The following is a 24,669-nucleotide window of genomic DNA, read 5'->3' on the forward strand; positions in this document are numbered from 1 at the left end:
CCAAGAAACACAAGCAATGGACCTTAGACTGGTGGAAATCTGTCCAAATTTGAGATTTTTGGTTCCAACCATGTTCTCCACATGTGTGGTTCCCACTGTGAAGCATGGAGGAGGTGTGATGGTGCTTTGCTGGTGACACTGTCAGTGATTTATTTAGATTGCAAGGCACACTTAACCAGCATGGCTACCACAGCATTCTGCAGCAATACACCACCCAAACTGGTTTACACTTAGTGGGACTATAATTCGTTTTTCATCAGGACAATGACCCAACACACCTCCAGGCTGTATAAGAGCTATTTTACCAAAAAGGAGAGTGATGGAGTGCTGCATCAGATGACCTGGCCTCCACAACTACTCAACCCAATTGAGATGGTTTGGGATGAGTTGGACCGCAGAGTGAAGGAAAAGCAGCTAACAAGCGCTCAGCATATGTGGGAACTCCGTCAAGACTGTTGGAAAAGCATTCCTCATGAAGCTGGTTGAGAGAATGCCAAGAGTGTGCAAAGCTGTCATCAAGGCAAAGGGTGGCTACTTTGAAGGATATAAAATCTATTTTGATAAAAAAAAAAAAATTGGTTACTTTATTATTCCATGTCCTCTATTATTCTCCAATTTAGAAAATAGTAAATATAAAGAAAAACCCTTGGATAAGGTGTGTTGAAACTTGACTGGTACTGTGTGTATATAACTGGCCCTGAGGACTTGACAAAAGCTGTTTTAAGCTCTCAAATTTAGAAATAAAACAAGTAATTGTAATGAGCAGGGTTCTATGTTCAAGGCTGAGTGAAATGTCGCCTGTTTGTGTTGGTGTGTCAGTGTGTGGGGAAGAATTAAAAATGATTACTTTGTGAAGTTAGACACTAACACTGGAAAAAAATATTCAGCACTTGGATTTCTGAATTTTGCTGTTGGCTGTAAATATTTTTTCTCTGTTGTACAAAGTGGGAGTAATAATTTTGTGAGAGTTGTCCTGAAATATATTAGAAGAATAAATGATATTGAATTATAGGTGTCCCAAATATTCATTGAGTTACCCCTATGCCACACTGATTGCTAAATTTTCTTTTCACTAAATATGCTATCCAGCTTCTTCAGGTATAAGGGAGTTTTGGAATCCAAACCACGTGAATGTGAACCAGAAAGAAGGGTACAATTCCTTGAAACCCCAATGAGAACAAATGCCATGGGTTTTAAAGTTAGACTGCAGTAGAGTGCATATTGAGTCATGGCAAATACAATGCCCTAGACGAGACCTTGGGAGAAGCTGTAATAATAACACATTGGCTCAGGGGTTTCAAGTGCTGTCCGATGAATCAAGGGCTTTATCGTTATATTGGCTTTCATAATGATAAAAAAAGTACCATTGACATCATTAGTGGCGATCAATGTCGTTCAATCCAATTAAAGTGGAGAAAAACAGGATTCATAGGGAGTTCGGTGTACAGCAGGTTGCCATGGCAGGGCAACTGTATATCAGAAGCAGCATGGACCAAAATGTGTGTGTATTCACTGAAATCTTTATTCAGGAAAACATGACAACGCATCACCACCTCATGCGTATGAGTGCGTTTGACCTGTTTTATTGAAAAACTTTCAAAATAAACAAAATGGCACAGCAGTATACAAACGTCATAAACGCACATGCACGGTCAGTCGGTAGAAAAATTCTGTGGGGTTCCCCTCTGTGGTGCATTTCTTCCTCATTAGAAAATAATTTACAGGCTAACTAACAGGGGAAGTGCTGGCTGGTAGTACACACTGACGGTGCGTACAAGACAACTCGGAAAGCTCCGATTTAAGTGCATTCATGACAACTGGGACTGCAAGCGCCAAATGGGATTTTTTTTTAAATAGATTTTTTATTTTTTTAACAGTCATCCAACACAGAAATACCGGTCGGAATCTCTGGCATTATCCTAGAGCTCCGACCAGAATATCACTGACGTCATTATATTTCCCCCAGTCTGAGCTCGTTTTTTCAGGGACTGTCTAGTGTTATTTTCAGAGTCAGGGGACCATCCACAAAGTGTGATTTTCAGAGTCAGGGGACCGTCCAGAAATGTGTGATTTTCAGAGTCAGGCATCATCTACAAAGTGTGTGAAGTCGCAGTTATGGCGGTGAGGACAATCATTCCAATTGGACATTGAGTGGAAACAGTGCGTAATGTATGGGGTTTAAACATGAGGTTTGCATACATGGAAAGGTATTTTTTATATTTCTTTAAAATTAAAATATCCAAGACATACCTAACTGATAAATACAGATAAATGTAAAATACCAAAGTTAGTGGTATTTTGAGACAAAAAAAACAAAAAACAAAATAAATGATTTTCAACCACAATTACATCGAGACCATTTCTTAGTTTCATCCAATCGAGAGTTGAAAACGAGCATTACATGAGATCATTAATCAAACGGAAATAAAAAGACAGAAAGAAAGTGATTACAAATGAAAGAGTGAAGATCATAGAAGTGTTTTTGGTCAGAGCAGAGTAGGACCGTTAGCAGTAGAGAGAGCTTTGGGTTGTGGGCCGGGCCGAGTGGTGGTCCTGCTCTTAGGCTTGTCGTATTTTGGAGGGGGTATAGGTCTTGTCCACAGACTCGTCCTGTAGAAACATGTGCAGGCAGCGCTCGTTCTGAGCCAAAGGGTGACCAGCCACTCTGAAACACAAGACAGGGAGAGAGAGGTTATGAATACATGTTGTTACAGTCTGTCTGACATGGTTACAAAGTACATGGTAACAAAGAACACATTCTGTTCATACATTTTATTTCTGGAAAAAAATTCAATACAATCCTTGACCATAATGACTTCCTTACTTATTCCTCTTCGTTCTTATAAGGAACATAAGGCTTCCATGAGAGCGCACCACGAGAGACATTGACCATAATTGGACAGTCAAGTACTACTCCAGTCTCCTTTTTACCTGATTTACAAAACTGTGAGAAGTTTTCAGGAGGGTAGCAAAACTTGCCCACATTTTCAACAGGTTTGTTTTCAATTACCAAACAGTCAGGTCAGGTGCATTTTGGAGGACCACTGACCTATGTCTGATGGCCATTGAGAGGGAATAGGGAGCACCTTTACTAACTGTTATTTTAAAATTGGCAATTCATGAAGTCTCCATGTTACATCTGGAGCCAGAGAATTTGATTAAAAGCAAGAATGACCATTGAGGTCAGGTAGAGGGTGAGGGATGGAAGCAAAGTAAAGGGAGAGAATAAAAAAATAAGGGGGAAAGAAAGAAAAAATTGAAAGACAGACCCATTTTCCATACTGACGTACTCATCATCCTACGTACTCTCAGCTAAAATGAGAAATATTTCTGAAGGCCAAGCATGACCAAGGGTTCACGTACTGGTCAAACAGAAAAATTACAGAGGATTTGAGGAGGCTTCCGTTTGCCATTAACAGAGCAAGTTGAGCCCCACCCCTCCCCAACTAATATTTAAAAAAAAATGATTGACAGGGTTCAATTAAACTGTATCTTACCTGGCCTCTAAATCGCACCCGACCCTGTCCCCACTACTCCATCCCAAGTCTGATTACAAGTCTCCCCTTTCATTTTTGAACAACATAGCCGACTAACTTCCGTCCAAACTTCACTGTGCTGTTCTCTCCTCTGCTGGGTTGTTTACAAATGATAATGGTGTTTACCTCCAGGAAAAGGGTTTTCCTCTCACAATGCACTCAATCACAGATTATAACAGCAGAGCGAACAAGCTCCATTCCACTGTGCAGCTATTAAGTCTAAACAATGCTATGATCAACAGTAGCATTTAATTGAAAGAAAAATACAAATACATTTTTAAAAATAAATCTTAATTACCAACATATTCTCAGCTCCCTTGAAAAACCAATGTATGGTTTTACATACTTAATATTCTAACAGGTAGCATTCGCCACATTTGCACATGAAACAAAGATAATAGCCAAGTCTGCAATCAAAGCAAATAATTACAGTCCCACTAACTTATATTGTTCTCTACATGGGGGTGAGAACACCTTGGGGTAAAAAATAAGCAGGGGTGCACACACCATGCCTCAGGAAACCACTTGCTGTAATTTGAGACACAATTATCATAAATTACACATCTAAAATAAAACAAATGTAGGAAGTACTAAGGGACACACTTCTTGTTCGTTTACCAGGTAATTATGAAGGAGAATTAAGGAGGGGGGGAGACGACATATCTGGCTGTGTGTGTTCAGTCTGTTAACGACACCGAGAGAGGGAATCTAATTGATCAACTGATTTATGTTAAGTGTTTCATAGGCTCCTAAGGTTAAGATTGAGCTGAAAGTGTCTGCATTGATATGTTTAACATACACACATGCCTATATGCACTCTCACACGCCTGACATCAATCAAAAAGTAGTAATATCACAAAACAACACCCTGATTCAAGGAAGCAGAGGATCTAGAGATGACTGTGTAAACTCACTTGTTGAGGAACTGCTCCAGCCCAGCTCTCCGCTCCTCGATGAAGGAATCGTCAAATATCCCATCGTCCCCTCGGAACGGAAGCTGTCTGAACAGAGCCTTCCCGGGGAGAGGGGGGACCACCACCTGAGAGCGTCACACACATACATTAGTGGCATAAACCAAGTGAAAAACTTTTAGCGGTTTTACTGTTGTGTTTCTCTGTTTTGATTTCCTTTTTCCTGTGTAAAGTGTACCGAGACTGCTTTAAACCCCCCATAGATGGCTCACCTTGCTATCTCTCTCCAGCTCCCCTCTGAGCCACTCAAAGTCGCTGTACCTTCTCCGCACACGAGACTCCTTCAGCTTGAAGATGGGCAGGTTGGTCTAAAGGAGAAAACAGGGATAAAAAAATAAAAATACTTAAGCCCCGTGCAAACCAAATGCGTTAAACTGTATGCGTTCCGGCAGAAGTCCTTCCATTTTAAATGGTAGGCAATCCACACCATTGCGACTCAACTGCTGGACAAGGCTGCAGTACGTGCAGTGTGTCTCATGCATTGGATTTTTCAAACTTGTTTGTTGCTTTGCCCATGCGGCTGTTGCTTTGCCCATGCAGTCTCAAAACAGAAGATTAACAACTGAAGATTTGGGTGATTCTGATTGGGGGCGGCAGGTAGCCTAACAGTTAAGAACGTTGGACCAGCAACCAAAATACTGTTGGTTCGAATGCCTGAGATGATTAGGTGAAAAAGAATAAGTCAATGTGCCCTCGAGCAAGTCACTTAAAAACCTCTTATGGCTGCAAGCCCGAGGTCGGTACACCTATGACAACATCCAGCTCAAAGTGCAGGGCGCGAAATTCAAATTTTTTTTTTTTTAATATTTAACTTTCACACATTAACAAGTCCAAGACACCAAATGAAAGATACAGATCTTGTGAATAAAGCCACCATTTCAGATTTTTTAAATGTTTTACAGGGAAGACAAAATATGTAAATCTATTAGCTAACCACGTTAGCAAAAGACACCACTTTTCTAACTCCATCAGTTTCTTACTCCATCAGGTGCTATCACCAATTCGGCCAAATAAAGATATTGATAGCCACTAACCAAGAAAAAACCTCATCAGATGACAGTCTGATAACATATTTATTGTATAGGATAGGTTTTGTTAGAAAAATGTGCATATTTCAGGTATAAATCATAGTTTACAATTACACCCACCATCACAACTCGACTAGAATAAATACAGAGAGCAACGAGAATTACCTAATTACTAATCATAAAACATTTCTTAAAAATACACAGCTCACAGCAATGGAAAGACACAGATCTTGTGAATTCAGACAATATTTCAGATGTTCTAAGTGTTTTACAGCGAAAACACAATAAATCGTTATATTAGCATACCACATGTGCAAACGTTACCCGAGCATTGATTCAAGCCAAAGAGAGCGATAACGTAATCATCGCCAAAATATATTAATTTTTTCACTAACCTTCTCAGAATTCTTCCGATGACACTCCTGTAACATCATATTACAACATACATATAGAGTTTGTTCGAAAATGTGCATATTTAGCCACAAAACAACGTGGTTATACAATGAGAATACTAGCAAAACTAGCCTGAAAATGTCGGGCGCCATCTTTAACAGTGATCTTGTCTCATGCATAACTATTCATAAACTTGACTAAAAAAATATAAGTTGGACAGCTATCGAAAGACAAATTAGTTCTTAATGCAATCGCTGAATTACATTTCTAAAATTATCCTTACTGTGCAATACAGGGTTCGCCAAGCGAAGCTATACCAAAGAAAATGGCGGAATATGCGTTTAAAATTTTTCGACAGAACAACGATTTATCATCTTAAATATTTCTTACTATGAGGTGATCTTCCATCAGAATCTTGGGCAATGTATCCTTTCTTGGGTCTAATCTTCTTTTGGTCGAAAGATGTCCTCTTGTCCGTCGAAATGCCCACTAACGTTCGACCGGGACCCCGAAATGTGCCCGGCGCTTCAAAGTGCAACACAAAGCAATGCCTCAAAATCGCACTAAAAGGATATAAATTGCTATAAAACGGTTTAAATTAACTACCTTATGATGTTTTTAACACCTATAACGAGTAAAAACATGACCGGCGAAATATTACTGGCTAAACCCAAGCTTGGAAAGAGAGCAGGTCCGACGTACATCGTGCGTCAGGCGCAGCAGGAAAAGAACGGTACATCCGGTCTTTGGCCTTTTATACAGGCCCTGATTGCGCAATCGACTCCATTCAAATTGTCACCTCTTACTGACATCTAGAGGAAGGCGTAGGCAGTGTTTGTAGCATCATAGCATTCACAGGGACTTATGAACTGACCTGGGAGCAGGGGCCAAGATTTCTGAAATCTCACTCCATATCAGGAAAAGTGCTGTAGAATGAGTTCTGTTCCACTCAGAGACATAATTCAAACGGCTATAGAAACTAGAGAGTGTTTTCTATCCAATAATAACAATAATATGCATATTGTACGAGCAAGAATTGAGTACGAGGCCGTTTGAAATGGGCACCTTAAACAGAGCTACTCAATACTGCCCCTGCAGCCATAAAAAGTTAACCCTAATTGCTCCTGTAAGTCGCTCTGGATAAGAGTGTCTGCTAAATGACTAAAACGTGAAAATGTGATTGCATAAGAATTACTGTACCACAACGGGATGGAGTCTGTTTGCACGCAGGGTTAGGGGAACCAGAGCACTGTAGGGTAAACAGACTAAGGTCAGAGAGTTAAAGAGTATAAATAACACTAGGGACCACTCCAGGGGTGTATTCATAAAACCAATTCTGTTGCAAAACGATATACAACAGAAACTGTTTATTGCAAATGTAAAACATGAGTTTCTATTGGACAAATTCAGGTAGGTCCCTCCCTGTTCTGTTTGGTTCTTAAACGGTTTCCGTAACGAATACACCCAAGGAGAGTTTGAACTAAAGCATTGTAGATCGCGTGAAGTATGAGGCCGTGCTAAATGATGCAGGGTTCTCCCCAGGATTATTAATATGACATTTACTCCTGAGGGGCTGACTTGCTGCACCCTCGATAACTACTGTGATTATTATTATTTGACCATGCTGGTCATTTATGAACATTTGAACATCTTGGCCATGTTCTGTTATAATCTCCACCCGGCACAGCCAGAAGAGGACTGGCCACCCCTCATAGCCTGGTTCCGCTCAAGGTTTCTTCCTAGGTTTTGGCCTTTCTAGGGAGTTTTTCCTAGCCACCGTGCTTCTACACCTGCATTGCTTGCTATTTGGGGTTTTAGGCTGGGTTTCTGTACAGCACTTTGCGATATCAGCTGATGTACGAAGGGCTATATAAATACATTTGATTTGATTAATATGGTAGTGCTGCTGAGTACAGCAGCAGGGGAGGCACGGAGATTTTCGCATTTATTTAACACCCGTAACTGCCATTTCCTGCAATCTTAAGAACAAATTGCCTTACCGTGCCTTCAGAAATTATTCATACCCCTTAGACTGAATTCAATATGGATTTAAAAAAATACTATTTCAAAATTTCAAAAACTCACCCATCTACACACCATAATTAAAAAGTGAAAACATTTGTATATTTTTTTGCAAATCAATTGAAGTACAGAAATCTAATTTACATAAGTCTTCACACCTCTGAGTCAATACATGTTAGAATCACCTTTGGCAATGATTACAGCTGTGAGTCTTTCTGGGTAAGCCTAAGAGCTTTGCACACGTGTATAGTACAATATTTACATATTCTTTTTTAAATTCTTCAAGCTCTGTGAAGTTGGTTGTTGATCATTGCTAGACAGTCGTTTTTATGTCTTGACAGATTTTCAAGCCGATTTGTGTCAAAACTGTACCTAGGCCACTCAGGAACATTCAATGTAGTCTTGGTAAACAACTCCAGTGTATATTTGGCCTTGTGTTTTAAGTTATTGTCCTGCTGAAAGGTGAATGCGTCTCCCATCGTCTGTTGGAAAGCAGACTGAACCAGGGTTTCCTCTAGGATTTTGCCTTTGCATAGCTCTATTCCACTTATTTTTATCCTAAAAAAACTCCCCAGTCCTTGCCGATGACGAGCATACCCATAACATGATGCAGCCACCACCATGCTTGATAATATGAAGAGTGGTACTCAGTGATGTGTCGGATTTGCCCTAAACATAACGCTATGTATTCAGGACAAAATTCATGTTGACACATTTTGTGCAGTTTTACTTTAGTGCCTTATTGATAACATGATGCATGTTTTTTAACTTGTTTATTCTGTACAGGCTTCATTTTAACTCTGTCAATTAGGTAAGTATTGTGGCGCAACTACAATGCTGATCCATTCTCAGAGTTTAATGTCTTTGATAGGAGAAAAGTCACCATTGGCCTCATGGTGAAATCCCTGAGCGGTTTCCTTCCTCTCCGGCAAATGAGATAGGAAGTACGCCTGTATCGTTGTAGGGACGGAGTGTAATTAAAACTTCACCTTGCTAAAAGGGATAGTCAATGTCTGCTTTAAAAAAAAGTCAAAAGTTGACACCTACTCATTCAAGTTTTTTTCTATATTTTTACTATTCTCTATACTGTAGAACAGTGAAGACATCAAAACTAATTAAATAACACATATGGAATCATGTAGAACCCCAAAAAAGTGTTAAATAAAAATATATTTTATATTTGAGATTCTTCAAAGTAGCCACCCTTTGCCTTGACAGCTTGGCACACTTGGCATTCTCTCAACCAGCTTCATGAGGTAGTCACCTGGAATGTATTTCAATTAATAGGTGTGCCTTGCAGAATTTCTTTCCTTCTTAATGAATGCGTTTGAGCCAATCCGTTGTGTTGTCACAAGGTAGGGGTGGTATACAGAAGATAGCCCTATTTGGTAAAAGACAAAGTCCATATTATGGCTAGCAAAGAGAAACGACAGCCCATCATTACTTTAAGACATGAAGGTCAGTCAATACGGATAAATTCAAGAACTTTGAAAGTTCCCTCAAGTGCAGTCGCAAAAACCATCAAGCGCTATGATGAAACTGGCTCGCATGAGGACCACCACAGGAAAGGAAGACCCAGAGTTACCTCTGCTGCACAGGATAAGTTCATTAGAGTTACCAGCCTCAGAAATGGCAGCCCAAATAAATGCATCAACTGTTGAGGAAACTGCGTTTATCAGGCCTTCATGGTCGAATTGCTGCAAAGAAACCACTACTAAAGGACGCCAATAATAATAATAATAATAAGACTTGCATGGGCCAAGAAACACGAGCAATGGACATTCGACCATGGAAATCGGTCAATTTTTTACTTTTGGTTCCAACCGCCATGTCTTTGTGAGACGAAGAGTTGGTGAACAGATGATTTCTGCATGTGTAGTTCCCACCGTGAAGCATGGAGGTGGTGGTGTGATGGTGCTTTAAAATGGTGACACCATCTGTGATTTATTTAGAATTCAAGACACACTTAACCAGCATGGCTACCACAGCATTCTGCAGCGATACACCATCCCACCTGGTTTGCGCTTAGTGGGATTATCATTTGTTTTTCAACAGGACAATGACCCAACACACCTCCAGGCTGTGTAAGGGCTATTTGACCAAGAAGGAGAGTGATGGAATGCTGCATCAGATGACCTGGCCTCCACAATCACCCGACCTCAACCCAATTGCAATGGTTTGGGATGAGTTGGACCGCAGAGTGAATGAAAAGCAACCAACAAATGCTCAGCATGTGGGAACTCCTTCAAGACCGCTGGAAAAGCATTCCAGGTGAAGCTGGTTGAGAGAACGCCAAGAGTGTGCAAAACTGTCAAGGCAAAGGGTGGCTACGTTGAAGAATATAAATAATTTATTTGTTAAACACTTTTTTGGTTACTACATGATTCCATATGGTGTTATTTCATAGTTTTGATGTCTTCACTATTATTCTACAATGTAGACAATAGTAAAAATAAAGAAAAATCCTTGAATGACTTGTGTCCAAACTTATACGCCTCCTTGCTCGCACACACCTTTTCAGTTCTGCCCACAAATTTTCTATGGGATTGAGGTCAGGGCTTTGTCTTCCAATTGGAAGACCCATTTGCGACCAAGCTTCAACTTCCTGACCGATGTCTTGAGATTTTGCTTCAAAATATCCACTTAATTTTCCTACCTCATGATGCCATCTATTTTGTGAAGTGCACCAGTCCCTTCTGCAGCAAAGCACCCCACAACATGATGCTGCCACCCCCGTGCTTCACAGTTGGGATGGTGAGGAATACCTATGTGAGAATGCTGTTCATCGACTACAGCTCAGCATTTAACACCATAGTACCCTCCAAACTCTGAGTCTCGACCCCGCCCTGTGCAACTGGGTCCTGGACTTCCTGACGGGCCGCCCCCAGGTGGTGAGGGTAGGTAACATCTCCACCCCGCTGATCCTCAACACTGGGGCCCCACAAGGGTGCGTTCTGAGCCCTCTCCTGTACTCCCTGTTCACCCACGACTGCGTGGCCATGCACGCCTCCAACTCAATCATCAAGTTTGCGGACGACACTACAGTGGTAGGCTTGATTACCAACAACGACGAGACGGCCTACAGTGAGGAGGTGAGGGCCCTCGGAGTGTGGTGTCAGGAAAATAACCTCACACTCAATGTCAACAAAACAAAGGAGATGATCGTGGACTTCAGGAAACAGCAGAGGGAGCACCCCCCTATCCACATCGACGGGACAGTAGTGGAGAAGGTGGAAAGTTTTAAGTTCCTCGGTGTACACATCACGGACAAACTGAATTTGTCCACCCACACAGACAGCGTTGTGAAGAAGGCGCAGCAGCGCCTCTTCAACCTCAGGAGGCTGAAGAAATTCGGCTTGTCACCAAAAGCACTCACAAACTTCTACAGATGCACAAATCGAGAGCATCCTGTCGGGCTGTATCACCGCCTGGTACGGCAACTGCTCCGCCCACAACCGTAAGGCTCTCCAGAGGGTAGTGAGGTCTGCACAACGCATCACCGGGGGCAAACTACCTGCCCTCCAGGACACCTACACCACCCGATGTCACAGGAAGGCCATAAAGATCATCAAGGACAACAACCACCCAAGCCACTGCCTGTTCACCCCGCTATCATCCAGAAGGCGAGGTCAGTACAGGTGCATCAAAGCAGGGACCGAGAGACTGAAAAACAGCTTCTATCTCAAGGCCATCAGACTGTTAAACAGCCACCACTAACATTTAGTGGCCGCTGCCAACATACTGACTCAACTCCAGCCACTTTAATAATGGGAATTGATGGAAATGATGTAAAAATGTACCACTAGCCACTTAATATAATGTTTACATACCCTACATTACTCATCTCATATGTATATACTGTACTCTATACCATCTACTGCATCTTGCCTATGCCGTTCTGTACCATCACTCATTCATATATCTTTATGTACATATTCTTTATCCCTTTACACTTGTGTGTATAAGGTAGTAGTTGTGGAATTGTTAGGTTAGATTACTTGTTGGTTATTACTGCATTGTCGGAACTAGAAGCACAAGCATTTCGCTACACTCACATTAACATCTGCTAACCATGTGTATGTGACAAATAAAATTTGATTTGATTTCTTCAGCTTGCAAGCGTCTGCCTTTTTCCTCCAAACATAACGATGGTCATTATGGCCAAACAGTTCTATTTTTGTTTCATCAGACCAGAGGACATTTCTCCAAAATGTACAATCTTTGTCCCCATGTGCAGTTGCAAACCGTAGTCTGGCTTTTTTTTTTTTTTTTAAATGGTGGTTTTTGAGCAGTGGCTTCTTCCTTGCTGAGCGGCCTTTCAGGTTATGTCGATATAGGACTCATTTTACTGTGGATAGACACTTTTGTACCCGTTTCCTCCAGCATCTTCACAAGGTCCTTTGCTGTTGTTCTGGGATTGATTTGCACTTTTCGCACCAAAGTATGATCATCTCTAGGAGACAGAACGCGTCTCCTTCCTGAGCGGTATGACGGCTGCGTGGTCCCATGGTGCTTATAGTTGCGTACTATTAATTGTACAGATAAACGTGGTACCTTCTGGCGTTTGGTTCATCATTGGGAGCAATTCCTAGACTTGAGGTGTACAATTTTTTTCTGAGGCCTTGGCTGATTTCTTTGGATTTTCCCATGATGTCAAGCAAGGAGGCACTGAGTTTGAAGGTAGGCCTTGAAAAACAGCCACAGGTACACCTCTGACTCAGATTATGTCAATTAGCCTATCAGAAGCTTCTAAAGCCATGACATAATTTTCTGGAATTTTCCAAGCTGTTTAAAGGCACAGTCAACTTAGTGTATGTAAACTTCTGACCCACTGGAATTGTGATACAGTGAATTATAAGTGAAATAATCTGTCTGTAAACAATTGTTGGAAAAATTACTTGTGTCATGCACAAAGTAGATGTCCTAACCGACTTGCCAAAACTATAGTTTAACAAAAAATTTGTGGAGTGGTTGAAAAACAAGTTTTAATGACTCCAACCTAAGTGTATGTAAACCTCCGACTTCAACTGTATATACATAGAGTGCATTCAGACCCCTTCCCCACATTGTTACATTACTGCCCTTATTCTAAAATTGTTTAATTCCCTTCAGCTACACACAATACTGCTCAGTTTGGCTGGGTGGCCAGCTCTAGGAAGAGTCTTGGTGGTTCCCAACTTCTTCCATTGAAAAATGATGGAGACCAACGTGTTCTTGGGCACCTTCAATGCTGCAGATTTCTTGGTACCCTTCCCAAGATCTGTGCCTCGACACAATCCTGTCTCCGGTGCGCCACGGACAATTCCTTCGACCTCATGGCTTGGTTTTTGCTCTGACATGCATTGACAACTGTAGACAGCTGTGTAGACAGCTGTGTGCCTTTCCAAATCATGTTCAATCAATTGAATTTAACACAAGTAGACTCCAATCAAGTTGTAGAAACATCTTAAGGATGATCAATGGAAACAGGATGCACCCAAGCTCAATTTCGAGTCTCATAGCAAAGGTTCTGAATACTTATGTAAATAAGATTTCTAAAAACCTGTTTTTGCTTTGTCATTATGGAGTAGTGTGTGTAGATTGCTGAGGATTTGTATTTTTTTTAATCCATTTTAGAATAAGGCTGTAACATAAAATGTGGAAAAAGTCAAGGGGTCTGACGCAGCACCTTCTTACATTCTTTGGGGAAAACCCGGTGATGATATTGATACTAGACTGGGGTTTACAAAATCTATTTTCAATAAGTCTCACAACACACTATGGTACCATCAACCCTTCCACCACTAATGTGTAGTAAACCAAGTGATACACAGCAGCCATTTTGTCCCAGAGACACGCACCACACACTGGCTATGAGGAGTAGATGCAGCGTGAATGACACAGGCGTGCCATTGTGCCGTTTGGGCCTAGCCTTGTGTTAGGTACTCTGTGGCAAATGACTTTGTTAAAAGAGCCATACAAATAGAAAATTCAATTGGAAATTGAAATCCTGTATTGAGGACTGAAGAATATAAGTTTGCTCTTACAGGGCTCACCAAGGTCTGATGCACTTTGGACGAGCTGAGAGAGAGAAAGACAGAGAGAGAGAGAGAGAGAGAGAGAGAGAGACAGAGAAAGACAGAGAGAGAGAGAGAGAAAGACAGAGAGAGAGAGAAAGACCGAGAGAGAGAGAGACAGAGAGAGCGTAGTGCTAGTTAATGAGCACTGGAGATTACATTTCATGAAATGTTTCGGCATTGACATACACCACTGAAGCGTACAGCAGCACATTAGAACACAATGCCAAAGCTCTTCACCTGTCATGACAGCAGCATCCTGCGGCCATCCCAGCCACAATACACAACCTGGAGAGAAAAAGAACATTTCCCCATAGACAGACAGCAATCGCAGAAGGTCAGAATTCATGGAGAGCCACAAGAGCAGAAACCATTGAGCTGTTGGATGGATGAATGCAGTGCGACGTGTGTGAGCAGTGGCAGACTGATCGATGAGCAGGAGAACGAAGGAGTGTGTGAGAGTGTGATAAAGAGATGGATAGGTAGCTGGCACGCTGAGTCAATAGATGAATAAATGGGCTAGATGAGGAGAGGGGGGCTGTATGGACTATGGGGGACTAATTAAGAAAGGAGAGCAGAAGTGGCCTTTTCGTTCTCATGGTCTCCCTCGCTCTCTCCCCCCGTCCCCTCCTCTTCATATTTTCTCTCTCCTATAATAAGTCACTGTTTTGCCCTTGAGACCCCTCTTGAGTCTTTTCACTGGGAAAAACACAAACCGAACTCTCCTCTTGTCTTCTGTCCTCTCTTCTCTGCTCGCTCCTCTCTTTTTGCCCTACCTCTCTTTAAAATTATGGATTTTTCTACACTACATTAACGAGGTAGAAGAGAGAATTTTGGAAGGATTTGAAAATAATAAATTCAAGTTATTTGATAACAATTGCTATTATTTTTTATTACCACAAAAAACTACAATGAAGTCAAATGGTAATATCAGAACAAGTATTAAAAGTGGCTGAAAAATAAGATTTTGCCTCATGTTGGGGTTCTTCTGACAGTTGATAATGGAGGACAAAGAACAAGGTGAGGGAAAAAGGTATAGAACACTACAAGGAGAACTGAAGGAATGTTTCTCTCTCGTTCCACCTTTCTTTCCCATCCTTCACCTCTCCTTACCCCCTTTCTCTTTCTTTCTGTAGTCGTATGTCCTCTCTCATTTGTCTACCCAGCCATTCTCTCTCCTCTTATTTCCTTCCCTTCTGTCTCCAGGTGATGTTGTCAGCCACCCCCTCCTTCCTCTCAGGTCACAGGAGAAGGGGATTAGCCTAGCTGTAGAGCCCCTCAGCTGTAGCCACGGTCTTCCCTCTCAGTGGGCTGTCCCCCAGTGTTCTGGTACCTCACAGCACGGAACGCTTCACGGGAACACTGAGAAGTTAATCCCCACGACAACAGATCATGGTTACAGGTAATCTGCCACCGCCGAGACGCTAATCCCATCAGGCCCAGTCCCGACGCTCCCACACAAAACACACACGAGCAGAACTGTGTGTGGAGAAACAGGTGCTAGAGTTAGACAACACTCAAACAAGCTGCACAACACACACACTTGACTTTTGGACAATTCTGGTTCACTCAAACTACGCTTTCCAAATGTTCAATCTTGGGCTTGCTGATCCACACCCCTGCCTGGACCTCAATGCTCAGGACAAAAGAGAGAGAAAATGAAAGTCACCTGCGCTTTCAATCACCACCCCGTCGCAACCTATGATTAAGAGATTGGCGTTAACGGTGAGAGGAGAGGAAGAGAGGACAAGTCAGGTGAAAGGTGAGTAGTCAGCTCACCCACACTTTTCGGTCTCAAACAAACACTTGTAATTTCACACATACAAACACTAAGAACACCACTCCCCATGTAAAGGGGCAGTGCGTGGGAGCTCTACAAGTCAAAGATCAGGTTTCTGTCCTCTTCACACCTGGCTGTAGGTTGGGGCTGGGGGGTGTGGTTCAGGTGGGGGCTGAGGGCGTGGTGCGTGTGTGACTCAGGTTACGGAATAAGGTACTGATTGGGACACCCTGGACCACCCCAAACCCATAATGTCTTTAGTTCAATCGAGGCCTACCTTAATTTCTTTAGTTATTCAAAAAGCACACTTTGTTTCTCTCACTATCGCAGATCAGTGGTGGGATAGGGGTGAGGAATGGGAGGGGGGGGGGTGTCATAAGCCTTCTATAGGGCCCAAGAAAATCTGTGTTGCGGAAAACAGACAGAATCCAGACATTAAAAAGGAATACAACAATACTCAGAAATGTATTGAACTTAGTAGGAAATCAAGTAAATGTATTGAACTTATTCTAAAATTCATTTTGGGGCGGCAGGTAGCCTAGTGGTTGCAAGATCAGGTTGCAAGATCAAATCCCCGAGCTGACAAGGTAAAAATCTGTCGTTCTGCCCCTGAACAAGGCAGTTAACCCACTGTTCCTAGGCTGTCATTGTAAATAAGAATTTGTTCTTAACTGACTTGCCTAGTTAAATAAAGGTTAAATTAAAAAAAGTTTAAAATGAATGTGCCCAAGTTAATAACAAAAGATGAACAAAATGCATCTGTGATTTGTATTTTCCTGCAACTTTCTGAAACGGCACAGGAACGCCCCCACTCATATGTCTGGTCTCGTCTTCACTTTGTGTCACCGTTGGCGATAATGCTAATGATAACCGTCTGCTGGTTGATGGCTTTCCCAAAAATCTTGTCAATTAAAAGCTAACTACAAAGTAGCCTATGCCTACCTGGCAGAAGGATATCATGTTTATTTGCAACAATCCAGTGGCCAATTGTTTTGCAAACTCTGAAATCACATGAGCGCTACAGAAACACCACTAACCAAACAATGTCTCTGGCTGGTGCTGCGTGCTCACTTGCATTAAAAAAGCGACTGCCTTTAAAAAGCAACATAACCCGTTGAAAACTGCTTATGTGGCAACGATGTGAGTTAAGAATAACTGATTCTGAGTCAAAATGTATTACAATGTGTATAATTTTGGTAATAAGTCAGACTTGTCTAAGACGGAGCTTGGAACATCCATAAATTAAGGTTTGGTTTTGATTTGACAATGTCCACTAACATGAGGTGAACATTCTTTAAATGTATTTAACCTTTAACTAGGCAAGTCAGTTAAGAACAAATTCTTATTTACAATGACGGCATACACCGGCCAAACCCAGATGACCCTGGGCCAATTGTGCGCCGCCCTATGGGTCTCCCAATCACGGCAGGTTGTGATACACCCTGGTTCGAATCCAGGCTGTATGTAGTGAAGCCTCTGGCACTGAGACGTAGTGCCTTAGACCACAGCGCCACTCAGGAGCCCATCTGCGGTGATTGCTCTCAATCCAATAGCATAGCCAGTGAGACACACCTGTTCAGCAGCTCCGACTTTGTGACAACACGTCACACATTTTTTTTTACTTGTGAAATACTGCACCAAAGACCTTTGATGTAAAATTATGCAACTAACACAGTCTCAGCAAATTCATGACATATTTTGAGGAAGTGAAATGGGCTTCTGCATCTAGTGTTGAAGACAAACAGCATTCAACAAATGCGGAATCGTTGAGGAAACAAGGCCGAAATCAAATTTTTAGAAAGAGCAACAGAAAAACACACTTGCCAATAAGCATGCTCAGTGGCTCTTTAAATGGTAACTACAACCAAAATTCTAAATGTCTTAGATTTTTACCTCAAAATGTGGTCTCCTGATGTGGTTTAAACACAGTTGTGGACTGAGAACACCCAATTTTGTTATTTTTCTATTTCAAAAATAAATAAATACATTTAAAAAAAAGTGTTTCTCAGAGCGAAAACCTGGAAAAACAAAACCAGGAGTTGTGTAAACGCAGAATTCTGTTTTTCAGAGAAAAGAAAAAGAATGCATAACAAATATGTTTCTGCGTTTTGTAAGCGCAGATCTGAAATGCTTCTTATTTTAAATTTCTGCACGGCATCAGACAAATGTTGTGCTTCAGCTGCACTTCTCCACTCGGATGAGAATTCACGACTGGGCATTTTATCAGCAGGCATGGCGCTCTGACTGATGTGGAGCTACATTTCTCCGGTATTTTTCTCAGTGAAGCCTACTTTTCTCAAGTTAAATGCAAGATTAATTTCAAGATTAACTTCAAGCAAAACATTAGGAAATGTACCTGACTACATTTATATGATAAACATTAGAAATATGATGACCATGCATAGTTTGCCAGAAATACCTTGCTTTTTTATTGTAAACAAATGTATTTGTGTGTATGCTAGCCAAATAGCGTTGCATTTGTGTTGTCATCTGATAAATTAAAGCTATTTTCTGCCGAATGTGTTGCACCAATGTATTTTCTGTGAAGGAAAACTATAGCTACCTGACGACTCTATTGAAGCAAAAAAAAACTGTTGACTTTCAATGTAAAACACAGGTGAAATGGTATAAAAATGCAGATTTTTTGATGGTCTGCGTTTTGAAAAGGCAGATTTCTGAACTCTAACGAAACCCCTGAAAACTGAGAAAACGGAATATGGGAAGACCCAACGTAAACCATATGCCATGGCCGTCTCAGTCACCAGATATCAACCCAATTGAACACTTGTGGGAGATTCTGGAGCGGCACCACCAACAAAACGCCAAATGATGGAATTTCACATGGAAGAACGGCGTTGCATCCCTCCAATAGAGTTAGACACTTGTAGAATCTATGCCAAGGTGCATTGAAGCTGTTCTGACTCGTGGTGGCCCAACGCCATATTAAGTTGGCGGTTCCTTTATTTTGACACTTACCTGTACCATGCTCATTTTGAATAATCACAATGACAATGCATTTTGAAATACAATACCTAGCTGGACCTGAGCAGTTAGACAAGATAAGAATGAATTACAACAGAAAGGATAATGTAACAAAGTGATTCAAGTTTGAGTTACTGCTATAACATCGTATAAGTAGTCTTTCCATGAACAGCCTAGACTATGGTGATTAGGTTATGCTTCATACAGACAGAGAGCGAGAAAGCGAGAGAGGGAAAGCGCGACAGACAAAGCACGACAGACAAAGCAAGGCAGAGCGAGAGAAACGTAAGCCTAAGCAAGTGAGTGCACAGGGTCCATTTCATAAACAACACAAAAATACCCAACTTCCAACTACACTTCACTGAGCCAGTGGCCTACTAAAAGCTTTCACATCGCAGGAATAGAAACCCTTGAGTAACCCACCGCTGCATTAGAAATGCATGTGAAACATCATGTGTAGGAAGAGACAATACCATAGCTCATTAAAGACTTGGGGGAGAAAAGAGCCCAAACCCCTCAAGAGAAAGGTCACCCCTCTCCTGTGAAAATGGTTCAAGGCCGCCTATGCATTAGCTTTTAGCAGGATGGATTAAGTCAAGTTCGAGAGTGCCGCATCCCTAACCCCCCCTGCCCCCTTCTTACCCTCCCCTAGCTCTCCCTTTCAAAAATAAAAAGTATGAAAAATGGCAGCACAATACCATCTCATCGCATCATATTCTAAAAGGGAAAGAGGAGAGAACAATGACATTGGGGCCGTGGGTCTCCCCCTCTCCGTCGTTTCCCCTGTGCACTTTCCCTCTCTCGCCCCTACAGCCCAACAGCCTTCCCTCTCCTCTCTCGCCTAGCTGGCAGAAAGCTGCTTTGTTGCCATAGTATCAACTCCCACTTTTGATACTGTCATTTCAAGTAGGATATGGTAGCCTTGATACAATATGTTCCCCATTTCCATTAAAATAGTTGTCAGAGAGGATGGTGTAGAGTTTGGATTATACTTGCCTGTGCCTGACAAGGTCCCTCCACCCCCACCCCTCCCTATTTTATTAATGACCAAAATGTTTTTCCCCCCCAAAATGGAAGAGAGAAAGAAAGTGGGGGAGGCTATGGGAGTGGAGAGGTGGAGGAGTGGAAGAGAAAGAGAGGGCTGTAGTAAGAAGCCTTTTTATATGCTCCTGTCTGTCCATAAACAAAGTGAGATCCCAAAGTCCACGCTCTCCTGTGTGTGCTCTCTGAAGGGGGAGATGGAGGCTACCAAAGGCAAGGTCTAATGTTGGTGGTGAAGCTTTCCCCCCATTTGTCGAGTTCAAAAACATACACTACTCTGTTGAGAGCGCGAGAGAAAAGTCCTCTCACCCTCACATCAAACTGAATCATTGAGAGACATTAGGACTGTGTAGAGAGCATCTCCTCAACATTCAAGACACGTAAAAAAATACCCTGAACTAAAGCCCATGAAAGTGAACTACCAATTAGGCTATCCAATCTGTTAGCAATAGCCTTCTATTATCAGGGGGCTTATTTGAACAGTATATTATTAGCAGAAGACACTTTAAATATAACAAATGACAAACGGAAAGACCAAAGACAACATTCTATTATTTTACACAAGACCACATTTTCAGGTTTACAAGTCTGCACACGTGAATTCTAGGTTAACTTGAGGACATGATGCTGGTTTTAGCAGAGAAACTCACCATCTGCAATGCACAATGCAGTTTCTGATATTCAATCAATTAGGCCTAAACAATTGACTGGTCACACTTTCTCTCACAGGGACCCTAATGTCACCTTTCACCATGAAATGTCACATGAGTGACCATAAAATTACCTTTGCACTGACCATGAAAATGTTTAATATGACCATATCAGCTAACACCGTAATATCACAGAAATGAACATACTACCAAACCATTGCATGATTAAGTTATAATACTACTTGTCTGAAAGAGTTGTGCAACAGTTACCATAGATACTGAAGTGGGGACAGAAGGAGTAGTAGGAACCAAAGAAACAGGAACTCAAAGGGTGCGTTCCAAAATACACTCAGGTCATCTACTCCAATTTCAGAGCACTCTCATCTGAGTGTGCCAGAGCGCAGAATAACTGATGAATTTACAAACGCTCAACACCTGTTCAATATGGCAGGTGTCAGTAACCATCGGTAAAAAAGCGTAATTAATTTGCTGCCAGCAGCACAGTTACAGTCACCAACGCTCTGGATAACATGAAAACTGCCTAACTAGCTCTGCAGGGGCGAGTAAAATGTTCAGAGTGAAGTGTTCTCTCATTTGTGTCTGGAGGTAGCTAGCAAGCTAGCCAACGTTAGCCAGTTAGCTTGAGTGCTTGACTGCCGTTGTGAGGTCAGAACACTCAGATCAACCCTACTTCTTGGTCAGTGTCCAGTGTGCGCTCTAAACCTCTCAGAGCGAAACGTTCTGAATTTACCAACGGACAATCTGACAAGGCTCTGAATTTACAAATGCCCAGAGCGCACTCTGGCACTCCAGATTGAATTTACGAACACACCCAAAGTATAGAAGGTAGCCTATAGGAGGCATAGCAGTGAAGAGGTGACCGGACAGATACAGACACTGCTGGTGCAGGCAAAGCACACATTTCACCTGGTAAAGGTCAGGTGTCATATGACTAGATTTTATAGAGTCCTCGTGGACTAAGGTGACTATTCTCCCGACTAGGCGAGGGACGTTGAAGATGCAGGGCTATGGTGGATGAAGAGTGAGGGGGTGCTTTTGTGGCCTCCCCAGGGGGGTGAGAGTAGGTGGGGGAACCCATACGAGGACGGGGATGAAGCCTTCCCCTCTCCACACACCAGCCTGATTCATTCTTCTCCCCTATCAATGAGGGGATTAAGAAGACTCTCAGTACTGCCATACGGGCTCTCACTGCCATGGGATGGGGGGCGGGTGGGCGATTTGGGATGATGAGAGGGACTGGGGGGTTGATCTACTAACATTTCATTGCATAAATACAGGGGGGAAAATATTATAGCTAAGCGGTGAGAGAACCCGAAACACAAGCAACACTGCAAAGCATTCCAGGCTGGCCAAGGTACCAGGCAGACCTTTTGGTATAGTCTAAATGCCTTTAGAAACAGGAGTAAAACACTTCCAAAGAAAGGGGGAAGAAAGGAAAGAGGAGAGAAGCGAAGCAAAGTTGACACCACGTTTGTTGAGAAGTGAGGGATGCGCCTCTTATCCCTGGCTCTTATGCAAAGCAGGGTCACAGAGGGCCATGAGGCGCACAATAAATGCTGATTACACGCATATGCTAATTATTACACGCTAATCAAGTACAGTAGCCTTATATTCAGCTCTAATGCCCGCAGACGGGCTTCTCTAGGTAGGGGGAAGCTATAAATACTATAGGGCCGCGCTGCGCTAAACCACCACGCTACTGAAAACAACGAGAGAGACAGCTCAGACAATCAGACAGGGTTGACAGTGGTACGGTGATAACATGCTTAGCTCTTGATGTACTGCTTCAAATTCAATAATTCTTGTAATTTGTTTTGTATTATGCACTCTGTGTTGGAAATAGTGGTGTGAAACAAATAGCACAAAAGTAGAGGATGAAAACTAGAGCCTTTTCAGCAGTCTTAAAAAGTGTTGTTGTGTTGGTAACTGGTATTCAGTTGGTACGTTTTAGCTTTCATATAAAATTAGAACAAGCTCCCGACAGTTTTTAAAATTGTTTTATACCCCATGCATTGTCTGTCATAATCTTTATTGTCATGATGACACGTTGAGTAACTTTGTTTTCTTTACAAGCAACCAATAGCGACTGATTTGAGGGTTAAACAGTTGTTGATGACCGACTTTCACTCTCCATAGTACAGTTTATAAATATGGATGAGACCAGAGGTGAATCTCAAAAGTACTTCCTCGATTCCTCCCGTCCAATCCTCTCCCCACCAGAGGGAAGCAAGGAGGTCTAGCTTTGTGAGGACATGCATCTGTACTGTTTAACCCCCCAGCCCCCACCCCAGCAGAGCAGAAAGGAAATGCATGAGGTGAGTAAGTGGACTGTGAGGTTCGCTGATGCTGAGCCTGGCTCAACATCCTGTCTTCATTCCAGAGAAGCTGGCCAGTAGTTTCAGTACACCAACATGTCATAGAACAGCATTTTACACAGAGAGTCCCTTTACTGGAAAAGTATTGCTATGACTAATAAGAGAGGGGGAGAGAAAAACACTGGACTCATCTGTATTGCTCAATATCTGAGTAGAGGCATAGAGAGGCAACATTTCTTAATTGAGTGAGGGAGCTGGTCTCCAAGCTCTGCTTTTGGGTAGAGACTTAGCATGAAGGACAGTTTTATTGTGTTAAAATACACCCTTGTTGAGCTCTCTGCTTCTGTTGGTGTGTGACAAATCGAGAGCTTGGGACTATAATGTTCTATCTGCAAAAAGATGATTCTATGACAATTGGCTTTAAAGTTCAGGACCCTTATAGGTTTGAATGATGTCAGCAATTTCTATATTATATTATTTTGAACTTATCATGAATTGGGGTATTTCGAGTACTATATAGGTAAAGAACATTGAACAGAACAAAGCTATGTCAATTACTCAATTTAGACAAATGCAGATTGAACCTTGTAGTCCCAAACTCATTAACTATCTACCATTTACACTCTATGACAAGGGTGTGGCTGGAACACAACAAGGATCTGTTAACGGTTTGTAAAACAATTAATTCGTTAAAGACTATACAAACTAGCTAGTTAGTTAGGCTCTTGCAAACAAGACACAAAACAAGACCCACTGTCAACAACATATTTGTAACTTTCCATTGACTTCACATTCCTGAAGTTAGAGAAGCTAACAGTTAGCTAGCTACCTGGCTAGGCTATCGACCAAAACTGGAGGCCCATTAAATAATATTGTATCAACAATGATTTGATAACCTCGCCAGAAATAGTTTAATCGTTTTAATACACAGCTGAATTGGTGAAATGCCAAGTATGTTAGTTAAAAAAAAAACTAAAACCAACGTCTAGCTAACTGTTATAGCTACTAACAACTAACCTACTCCGTGGCTAAAAGTTAGTTAACCGATTTGACCGTTCGAATATGGTCTACATCTGACTGGTAACGTTACACAGCTCTTTCTTAGTGTAACCCTAACTAAACTCAATCCCCTTTATCAAGATGACCAGGTCCACTGCCCTAAAGAGCAAGCTAATGGTTTGCCTATTTATTTTGTTAGCTCGCTAGCTATATTGTATGCTCACCTTCAGTCTTATTTCATACGTGGTAAACCTGGTCCTCCCGACACCGACCGTTTCAGGGTTGCTCACATCAATCTCTAGAAAGTTACTTGGGGGTCCATACGCGTCGTTCAAGTTCTGAGGCTTGGAGAATAGCCTCCTTGTATCAGCTATGGTATCAGCCATTTCTCCCCCACTAGCTTGGTTAGCCGCAATCGCCCTGCCGTTTGGGTCCGTGTTATTCTGGATCCTTGGGACGTCCGGTATAATAATAATCATTATATTAATAAATGGGTGGGTGCTTATAATTTTCCTATTTCAAACATGTACACGTGTGTATTAATACGCATGTATGAATAGTATATATTTTTTTTAATGTTTTGCATATATCCTAACTCTTCCTGAGACACCCTCGGAGAGTGGGGTCACGGCAAGTGTCGACACATAGACATTAACCAGGGTCTAGCACGTCCCTACCCCATTGAAGTTGATATAATTTAAAATGGTAAGGGTAGGGCTTAGTATAGGAACGTCCCAAGGATTCCGGATAGCACTAACCCTTTCGTTTGGGGTTGCTCGCTGCACTTCCGATCAGCTGAGGAGCAGCTGATGCTTGGCAGCTTCCGTGTGTTTTTGGCGCGTAAAAAAAACAGGGAACTCGGAAATCTCCTATTT

General features: G+C 42.0%; 1 protein-coding gene across 1 annotated transcript; it reads right to left on the bottom strand.

Moving 5' to 3' along the window:
• Positions 1–1,502: 1,502 nt before the first annotated feature.
• On the bottom strand, positions 1,503–24,239 carry LOC120019120 (sorting nexin-3). Its single transcript, XM_038962391.1, has 4 exons — positions 24,019–24,239; positions 4,720–4,815; positions 4,451–4,575; positions 1,503–2,665 (listed from the first exon to the last, which is right to left on the bottom strand). Exons 1-4 carry the CDS (start codon positions 24,178–24,180, stop codon positions 2,560–2,562), a joined length of 489 nt encoding a protein of 162 aa, XP_038818319.1. The 5' UTR covers positions 24,181–24,239; the 3' UTR covers positions 1,503–2,559.
• Between the last annotated feature and the right edge of the window lie 430 nt (positions 24,240–24,669).

This window comes from Salvelinus namaycush, chromosome 24 (assembly GCF_016432855.1).
Source record: "Salvelinus namaycush isolate Seneca chromosome 24, SaNama_1.0, whole genome shotgun sequence".
Lineage (NCBI taxonomy): Eukaryota > Metazoa > Chordata > Actinopteri > Salmoniformes > Salmonidae > Salvelinus > Salvelinus namaycush.

Excerpts from the sequence above, each read along its gene's own strand:
- LOC120019120 (XM_038962391.1), bottom strand. The coding sequence starts at position 24,180 with ATGGCTGATACCATAGCTGATACAAGGAGGCTATTCTCCAAGCCTCAG. Across the intron at positions 4,816-24,018 it reads CGTATGAAATAAGACTGAAG|ACCAACCTGCCCATCTTCAA; the intron begins GTGAGCATACAA and ends TTTCTCCTTTAG. Across the intron at positions 4,576-4,719 it reads AGCTGGAGAGAGATAGCAAG|GTGGTGGTCCCCCCTCTCCC; the intron begins GTGAGCCATCTA and ends TGACGCTCTCAG.